This window comes from Arachis hypogaea, chromosome 11, assembly GCF_003086295.3.
Source record: "Arachis hypogaea cultivar Tifrunner chromosome 11, arahy.Tifrunner.gnm2.J5K5, whole genome shotgun sequence".
In the NCBI taxonomy this organism is placed as follows: domain Eukaryota; kingdom Viridiplantae; phylum Streptophyta; class Magnoliopsida; order Fabales; family Fabaceae; genus Arachis; species Arachis hypogaea.
Window position 1 is genome coordinate 21,159,481 of NC_092046.1, and position 10,238 is coordinate 21,169,718.

The 10,238-nt window shown below is 33.4% G+C and overlaps 1 protein-coding gene across 1 annotated transcript; it reads right to left on the reverse strand.

Annotated features, from left to right (window-relative positions):
- Positions 1-251: 251 nt before the first annotated feature.
- Positions 252-5,527, reverse strand: LOC112720521 (uncharacterized). The gene is made up of 5 exons (XM_025771485.3): positions 5,231-5,527; positions 4,250-4,305; positions 2,672-3,229; positions 2,473-2,579; positions 252-1,288 (listed from the first exon to the last, which is right to left on the reverse strand). The coding sequence occupies exons 3-5, from the start codon at positions 3,089-3,091 to the stop codon at positions 520-522; spliced, it is 1,296 nt and encodes a 431-aa protein (XP_025627270.1). The 5' UTR covers positions 3,092-3,229; positions 4,250-4,305; positions 5,231-5,527; the 3' UTR covers positions 252-519.
- Positions 5,528-10,238: the final 4,711 nt, after the last annotated feature.

Genomic DNA, 10,238 nt, shown 5'->3' on the forward strand with positions numbered 1-10,238 from the left:
GCCATCTGCAAGCCACTCACAGTCATGGCCTTCCAAACAATCACCACTTTTGCCACCCCTAGTCTCCACCATCTGCCTCCTCAATTTTGCTTCATTCTCCAGCTTCTCATATGTAACATTTTGATTGCTTTTTCTTCTTGTTTTTGTTTTAAAAGTAACTGTTGTGTAATTAATAAAAAAAGATGAAGATGATGAAAAAAGAATAGAGTTTGACTTTTTAACAGAACCAGCAAAAGGTTAATGATTGAATATTTTTGTCAAAATGGTGATTTAATCTCAGTAGATTGGTACCTAGGCAATACCAGTGGCAGTTAGCACTATCTGAATTTTAACACGTATACAACAATGTATATTAGGCGTTCGCCACAAGAATGAAATCAAAATACAGCATAGTAGGGATCTAATAATTTGAACTATTCTCACTTGTAATCAACTACAAAAATTGTATCTAAATAATGTGGAGTCATCATCGTTTTGCTTGGCGACACCAACTCCACCTAAAATGTTTGATGTTTGATATTAAATTTGAACAGCAATCGTCGGTGCGCTGCTCTGTTCATCCGTTAAATTTGGACAAGTTTCCAACGGAGTGTCTTTCAGATATAGTGGAATTCTTGTACCTGTTCCTCTAAGCCGATCAACCATATCATAAAGAAACTCGAATGTCAATTTAGATTGTTTGTTTAGTTCTTCCCTAATATGAGGTTGAAGGCTGAACCAGTCTCCCAGCAATTTATGAACATGCGAGCGAATCATTCTCCATGGCACAGGATATTTTTCGCAGAGCTTCAAATATTCCACCAGCAGATCTGCCTGGTCTAGATTTCCCTCTACACCGGCTCCTTCGCTTTTGGACACCCATTCAGCAGTTTGAAATCCAGCAAAGAGGGCCGGATTCTCAAGCAGTGTCTCGGCAGAAAGAACCCCTTCAACTCCTGTCTCCTCCAAGCATTCTTTCACGTCGTTCATGTGCCTTATGTTGCCATTTGCAAGGACTGGAATTCTGACTGCATCTTTCACGGCCCTGATGGCTTTCCAATCAGCTCGAAACTTCTTCCCATCTTTCTCGTCCCTTGTCCTGCCATGGACAGCCAAAAGTGAACAACCAGCCTCTTCGAGCATCCTGGCATACTTCAGTGTGTCATCCAATTTCGGGAAGAGTCTAATCTTGCATGAAACAGGAACTTTAAGGTTGAGAGACAATTTTTCCACTAGAGATTTTACAAGAGGAAGGTTATCCATTAAGAAGGCTCCATAATATCCTCGCCTTGCAATGCGCTGAGGACACCTGCATAATCATAAAGAATATCAAATTCTAAATCCTATTGATAAAGTTCCTTATTATTTACTGAAAAAAAAAGCATTAAAGACTTTGTATGCTGATATGCCAAATTCCTATTTATTATTATTATATATATATTTTTTTTGTGTGGATGCATTGGATATAACCAAAGGGGTGGGGTTGGACGGCAGCGTGGTTATAAGGATGTGTGTGGAATTTCATTTTAAAGGAATAGAATGACCACCAACGGAAGGAATACCGCTACAGGCCATCACAAATATGAAAATGCTTACTCCTAGACCCATGTTGAGGAGCGTCACAGTCTCCAGCATGATGCCTTTATAGTTCAAACCCTAGATCTTCAGTTTAAGACGAGATACAACCTTCCATTCCACTCTTATAAACTCCAAAACAATATGATGATACACTATTAGTATTGCTTTCCTATTCCATTCCATAATAAATTATACTAGATTAACAACAATGAGCATTGAACCTAAGACCTCATGCATACTTAGCCGAACCCATAACCACCTATGAAGCACGGATACCAATATGGATACTCAACACAACAAAGGATATGTATATGTTTTCAAGATTTAAATGGTAGTTAGGCATTTACAAATGTTAAACCATCAATGCTTACTACTATAAATATTGGTGACACCAGATCCAATTTGTGTTTGATCTATTGCTAAATTAAGGAGAAAAAAAATGTTCAAATATGAAAGCACGTCAAAAATGTGTCATGTGTGTCTACAAGTATCATTGACACGTGTGAGACACTCGGCCACCAAGAGCATCATCAACCACTACTTTCCATCCTTATACTAACACTTGGATAGACTCTAAGCCCCGAACATTTGTAAACAATAAACACCACCAGTTAGCCTTTAAATGTCAAAATTACCAACTGCAAAAATTCTTATTAGATGAGTCCATTTTAAATGTTAAACCTAAAAATTGTAATAAAGCATTGATATCTTAAACATAGGCCACGAATCCTTGAAAATCATGTTAACAGGCTAAGTATCACAGAAGTATACGCTATGTTCCCTCCCTGATACAGCAGGAATAATTAATCACTCACTCCCATTTCTCTCTTATATATCAAAATTAAACCCTAAACTCAAACCAAAATAGAAATTGTATCTGAACCAGGTTGTCAACAAAACATTGAATATAATTACCCGAGATTAATATCAACATAATCACAATAAGGCTCCACCCTGCGTGCAGCTTCTAATAATACATCAGGATCATTGGCACAAAATTGGACAAACAATGGTCGATCCTCCTGCAATTACACCCAAAACTAAAGCAAAATAAATTAACAATGCACAACTGCAACATTGGAATCTAGGGTTTTAAATTTACTGTTATTTTTACCTTGCAAGTGGTGAATTCTTCCTTTCTGTACTTCTCAGTCTCATTGAAGATTCGCGAGTGCAACATGGGCGTGTAGGCTGCAGACGCACCATACTTACGGCACAACAATCGAAATGGAAGCTCTGAGTTGTCCACCATGGGTGCCACTATGAATCTGGGCCGGCCCAACTTGGCCCAATAGGTCCAGGCATACTCTACCCGAGATTCTCCAGTTAGGGCCCGACCTGGATAATCCATGCATGACAGCAGTGAGTCATTCTGTTCTACTTCCTGTTGGTAGGAGCAAAGGTTGTTGTCAGGTTCCTCTGGTCGGTTCGAATCATTGGTTTGTTGGGCCATGAGGTGATAGGAAAGTGTAGTAGAATAAGGTTTGCAATGGATGTTGTGAAGAGAGAGGAGGAAGAAGGGGTTGGGTTTCATGAGCAAACGAGGGGCTTGGCAAAGAAACCCAAAGCTGCCATTTAAGTTCGTAAATTGTGGTTAGAGGTTTGTGGAGTGGGGTTAGTTCTCCTCCAACTTCTTCATGGTCCCAAACCTCTTCTTTCGGTCACAAAGTCCCTAACATTACAAAATAAGAATGGTCCTTTTGTTAGGTGGCATTAAAATTGACATCTTACAAAATAGCCCTAATGTGTTTTATTAAAAACATTATCCTTGAATAAAGTTATCAGAAGACTTCCTTTGCATCATTTGATAATTTCAAGATATCAAGTTGAACATTTTAAAAGTTAAGAAAATAAATTGCATATGATGCAAATGTAGGGGGTAAATCACAATTTTCATAAAAATAAAATATTTATATCTAAACCATGTATCCATAGTGATTGACAACAAATGGCTTGAAAAGAAGAGTTGAAAATGTGTCATGCACAAAAAGGAATTTGAGGAGGTGCATTGCAGTGTTTCTCCATCTCCCATTTTTGGCAGGGTATGTAAAATTTTCTTAACGAAAACTGAGATTGGTACCAGGTTGTAATGGACAGCCCAGTGCAAAGAATCCCAAATTAAGCTGGATTTAGGGAATGGCTGCACCCAAGGGTCTAATGAAAAAAAAAATTGGTGCGGATTTTAGATTTTTTTTTAACAAGCTAAATTGTGGAAGACAAACATATGGAATACTATGCTGTGAACTCTTTACCAGTAGGCTGAGATAAAGCAACTCCAGGATTTTGTAATCTATTTCCAAGCAAATAGGCATAGGTAGAAAATTCATTTCATACCTCTATCATTGCCTACTTATGATACAACAAGAAAAAATGGAGAACTCACTCCAAAAAAAAAAAAAGAGAGAGACAATGTAGTCAATGTACTTGTGTCTTCTGAAACCGAGAGAACCATATTTTTTTGGTGTACTGAGAGAACCATATTATAGCAAATAGACCTTTTGAATACTAAAAAGCTCAAATTATAAATCTTATCCTAAGAAGTTATTAAAACATCATCCCTACCAGAGATTAATGCTTTAGCTTTTTACATCCATAAAATACACACAAAAAACCCCTGAAAATTCAATATCGCTGTATTTATTTCCTATTCTTAAACTAAAGCATAGGTATTCTTCAAAATTTTAACACTTACCCAAGTTGGTTGTGAGGTGCAAAACATGTCACTGTTGTTCTTGTTGCATCAGAATACTGGAAAAAATAAAAAGATAAAAAAAATGCATATTAGTATTCAAGAAAAAGTGAAAACTAAAAACCCCACTAGCAAAGAAATCGATCCATTGCTTGAGCATCAGGATACACAATAAAGGATAAGATACAATGAAATTTTCAATTGTAAGCATCAAATTTCAAAGAATGCTTCAGAATGCAAATAAACAACATAATGGATGTTGATTAATATGGTTGCCTAAAAGTCAAGAATGCATACTTGTGCATGGTCACAAATAAACAGATACAGCTGATGCACCTCCACAATCTTTAATCCGATGTGACCAGCATAGACTCAAACAAAATGAACTCAAACGGAAAATGATATACATATTACTGCGGTATTCGTTCTTTTCTTAACATGTCAAACACATGGACATGGCCTTCTTACTTTTCAAGAAGTGTCTATTTTAATTTAAACATGTGACAATAATCGAAAGTGGATAAAAATAAATAACAAAGGCAGTTCTCATTTAAAATAAAAGGATTATAATCCCTCTTAGTTTCAATGCTTAGTCACGGAGTCAACTTCTAGGTCACATTTCCCCAGAACATTAGCAGTAGAATATTAAAGATGATAATAAATTTACTCCTTTATCATGTCAAATAAGTAAGATATACAATAAAAACACTTGGGAAATTCGAAAATGGACTCGTGTAATTTAATCAACGGGCTTCAATAACAATAGATTCAAATTACAAAAACTCAACAACATAGCAGCTGATTTAACAACACAGCAGCAGCAGCAACAAAAATACATTACATTATAAAAACAACTGAGGCAATAACAATTCAACTAACAACTCAACAACACAGCAAACAGCAACAGCAACAAGAAAACAAGTCGAACACAGCAGATTACAAGTTAACAGTTCCAGAAAAAAAAAAAAAGCAAAGAAACCGAACCAGAGAACAAGATAAGAACTGAGGTAGAGGCGAAGAGAAGACAGCCGAAGCAGCGGAACACGACGGCGTGATGGGAGATACAAGGGAGACGGCGGAACGAAGGGAGGCGTCGGCAGAGTGAAAAGCAGCGGATCAGTGGATCAGAGAAACAGAGAAGAGAAGCCCTTTGCGATGGAGAACGGAGAATGGGTTGGGAAGAGGGGGGGGGGGGGGGCTGGGACTTCGCGTTAAGAGACTTTGAAGGTTCGACTTAGGGTTAGGTGCTTTTTTTGGATTATGTTTTACTTTTGAGGAATTATGTTTTGAATTTGTAGATATTTAATTATATATTTTAGATAATATTTATTTTAATTTAGATAATATTAGTTTTATTATTTTATTTTAAAAAATTTAAATTTATAATTATATTTATTATATATTTATAATTATAAAAATTTTAATGTTTATTAATTTAAAAATTATAATTATGTTTGTTAATTATAAATTTTTTTTATAAATTTATTACATATTTGTTATGCATGGATATGATAAGTTTAATGAAAAATATTTAATATTAAGATATTGTTAGTAACATGAATCTTTTATATTAAATTAGATCATAAGAATAAAGATACATAATTTTACTTTTTTGAAGAATGCAAGAGTATATAAGATAAAATTTGTGAATAAAATAATTTAATAAAAATTAATAAGGTTTAATTACTCTGTTGGTCTTTATAGTTTTGCAAAATTTTTAATTAGGTCTCTATATTTTTTTTTTTAATTGAGTCCTTGCACTAAATTTTTTTTTTAATTGGGTCTTTACACTTTTTTGTCCTTTTATTTAGATCCATGTACCAATTCTTTTTTTTCTAGTTGGGTCCCTATAAAATTAAGCCAATTACTACTAAAAGGAACTTAATTGAAAAAAAAATTTGGTGCAGGGACCCAATTAAAAAGAAAAAAAGTATAGGGACCTAATTAAAAATTTCACGAAACCATAGGGATCAAAAGAGTAATTAAACCAATTAATAATTGTATAATAAAAGTTGTGAACAAAACAATTTAATATTAACTTTCCATAAAAATTTTAACTATAAAATTAAAATTTTAATAAACAAATTAGTAACTCGTGTCATGTACGGAAAAGACTTATTCTAGTTAATAATTCTTTTTATGAGCATATTAAAAATAGACGTGAATTTTTATAGGCTTCCATCAAATTTGAGAATGAATATGATCATATACAATAATAATTTTTCATGATTCTATCCTATGATTTTTTTTAGGTACGAGATTCTATCATATAATTACATATATGATAGAATTTATATAATTTAACAAAATTTTAATTAACAAAACAAAACAAAATTAACATGCTATGAAAAATAAACTTTTTTGTAACTCTTGTGGAAAAAAATTAATTTAACCATTAGTCGAATATTATTAGAAACAAATGAAAGATAATATGTTATCTGAATGTAAAAATTAAAAAATCTTTTTGTATGGAATGAAAATAAATTAATGTTTTAGCCATAAACTGAGCGATATTTTAAAACCATTGAATTCGAATACCCAAAGATAACTTTAAAAGACCCAAATTATTTAACAAAGATTAAAATCTTCTTAGATTTGTTAATTCTTATATATTCACGTTTTCATTCGAGAAGAGAGTTAAATAATAAGAATATTAAAACACTTGGTGGAAAAACTCATCAATTGTTAATCATAAACAATCTTATCACTATTAGATCTAGTTATAAAATTTATGCAATAATAGCAAAGTGGATAGATATACATCATGATTATGACAATAAATTGAACATAATAACAGATCTAAAAATAAGAAACTACTATTCTTTAGAAACTACTAAGGCCTGAGTGCAACAATCAATGAAAACCATATTCTAAGCTATAAACCATGTGAAGAATGATGAATGAAATTATTTCCACCCACTCCAGAACCTTTTCTTTCACCACACCAACTATTTCACTCATTCTCCTACAAAATAACAACAAATCAAACTCATTATCAAACAATAGCAACTAATGTCAGAATATATTTTAGAAGTGAAAATAAATTACAAAGCTCCATCACCTCTTTATCATCATCACTATCGTCATTCACCTCTGATTTCGAAAAATTAGAATTCATCCTCATTCTAATACATTAAAAGAGTTTAACGGTAGGATTAGTATAAATCACAATATTGAGTTAAAGCAATTATCAATCCTTTGTTATAGAACCTGATATCTTCCTCATATGCTAGTACGTAGAACCAACAATGATATGAAGTAGCATTCAAATTGCAACAAATCTAGAAAAGGTAAAACAGGCCTCCATTTGAATGATTCCTTGCAAAGCATAATAGGGGAGTTCCATTCATCCATTCAGATCAGAGAGATATAACACTCAAAAATTAATTAACATATTCATTAAGAAGCATACTAAAAAAACTAACCTGATGCAAGTTATGAGTCAATTCACATAAGAAGATAGCAAAACCGCTAATAGAAATGGTAGTGACACTTTATTGTTATACTTTTCATACCTTGTAAAACTAAAAAAATTAACGTAATTATAAACTCAAACAGAGACTAATATTTTGAATAAGAGAAAATTATGATTTTTTTTAAATGACAAATACAAAAAGGACTTGTGAAAAAAAAAAGCACACTTCAGACTTGTAACACTAATTTGTCGCACTCACTTGTAACACTGAGTACTATTAGCCTATATATAGGTAAAGAAATTGAGAATTAACAAACTAAGCAAATGAAAGGATTGTGTGTATATATATATATATAAAGAATAAAATACAACAATTGTCTTGGAATCTGAATGATGATGCACAAAAAGTAGCAAACCATCAAGATGATGAGAATTTGTAAAGATGAGAAATAAAACTACATGTTCGAAAACATAAGCAATATATTATTATTACAGGTGAAGAAAATGCTCGAAAAGCCAAGTAAAGAGAGAGCAATCTGAAGAATGAACAATTCAAATTAACAAAAGATCTTTATGAATTCTAAAATACAAACACAATGCCCAATAAAACATAATCAATCATACATAAATGTATAAATAAATGAAAAGAAATGAAAGCAATTTTGATGATTCTTAAGTACGACTACCCCTTATTCTACATGAGTTTTTTACGAGTCCTGACCCGAATAGTATTGAGCTACAGCTTGAGAGTACATCACAGGTTCCAACAAGTTATTTGGGCTAATTGGGATATGTGACATAAAATCTCGTTAGTCATGGATAATTGAGGTCCCTGTGGCGTTCAAGGCTAGAATCATAGAGCTTCACTCTCCGATCCAGAAGATCCGACCTTGTCTATGGCGTTTTGAGTAGGATCATCAGAGATTGAATTGCACGAGCTTCACCTTCTTCCAGATTGAACTATCACGGCTGGTGTTTGGTCTGAACCAGAGGAGATTAATGACCACGACCCATGGCTTAATCACTTACAGCCTTGCCATTGAATGAATCACTCATCGTTAAAGTAGTCAGTAAGAAGTATTAATCTGGAAGAACAAGCATCTCCGAGGCCTTAACCGATTTCTAACTATTGTTTCTACATCAATTCTTTATTGCTTTCATTATTGTTTTATTTATGCGCTTGCAACAACAATCAACTTTCTATTCACCTGACTAAGATCTGCAGGATAACTACAGCTTGCTTAATCCGACAATCCTCGTGGGATTCGACCCTCACTCACCTGAGGTATTACTTGGACGACCCGGTGCACTTGCCGGTTCAGTTGTGCTAGTTTCATTTTCGCGCACCATTTGCGCTACTAATTTCGTCCTCCAGGATGTAGAGCCCCCAATTTCAAAATTGATCTTCTTTCATATTATCCACTAGGACTTGAATGTTCACTGATCTTCAAACATTTTTCGAATTAGGACATGCAATAACATAATTGAAAGCCAATTCCAATGTTTAGGGTTGCACGAATAGAAGGAGGAGACGAAGGGGATTCTTCATGGTAAGGCTTGTCCCATCAGAACCCCTCTATGTAACCCTTTCCAAGTAAAGTACTTGATTTTGGGTGCAACTTGGAGGTCCCAAGTGTTTGTCATAGCTCCTTCTTTTAATATTTCTTTAGTAAATTCTGCAAAGGTAGGTTGTAGAATTGAAAGACAATCTAGTATCCTGATGAGAGAGAGTATTATTAAGTCATCTCCTTGATCCAAGTTAGTGTATCATCATCCTTATTAATGGTTGTCTAAAGAATATCTGCTGAAATGTCTAGATTGAATAAATTTGTTATTTTCCTATTTTTCCATTTCTTGTCTATTGTGATTAGTTGAGAAACCATTCTAGATTAGAATTTGAGATTGTAGAAACATGGCCTGAGATGGATTTAAAATATTTTAACAAAATTTAAAATATTTTAACAAAAGATCATTCCTGATTCTAACTTGATTGCATCTTCCAATCTACCACATTACTCCATTTTCTATGATCTTTTTGCCTTCTAGCAAATTTCTCTAACCGTAGGATGGATTACTCCCCATATCTACTTTTAAGAAAGAAGAGTAGAAGAAATATTTATTTCTGAATACTTTGTAAATTAGAGAATTCTGTTTAGTAACTAATCTCCAACCCTATTTACCCAACATGACAAGATTAAATGCCTTGAGATATTTGAAATTGAGTCCTCCCTAAAATTAAACAAAGTTCTCTAGTTTTCCGAAACTCCAAACCAAACCAAAACAAACCCAATCAAAAATCACATCAAATCACTACCACACACTACAATTTACTATTCCATTGCACCTCAATCATTTTTACACCTATTTCACTCAATTTTCCATCTCTTCCCTCCATAGTTCAACAAAATCTACAATTTCCAATTTAAGATTACAAATATCAACAATTTTGCACATTTCAACTATTCATAAACATCATTCATCATCTATTATCACTAGTCCTCTTTAACGTTCATTCTCATCCAAATTCATCACCACATTAATAATCAACAACATACATCATCATTTCAATAATTATCA

Bases quoted from the DNA above. Each gene is read 5' to 3' on its own strand.
- LOC112720521 (XM_025771485.3), bottom strand. From the start codon at position 3,091: ATGAAACCCAACCCCTTCTTCCTCCTCTCTCTTCACAACATCCATTGC. The intron at 2,580-2,671 runs GTAAAAATAACA...GTGTAATTGCAG, and splicing joins AAGAATTCACCACTTGCAAG to GAGGATCGACCATTGTTTGT. The intron at 1,289-2,472 runs GTAATTATATTC...ATGATTATGCAG, and splicing joins TATGTTGATATTAATCTCGG to GTGTCCTCAGCGCATTGCAA.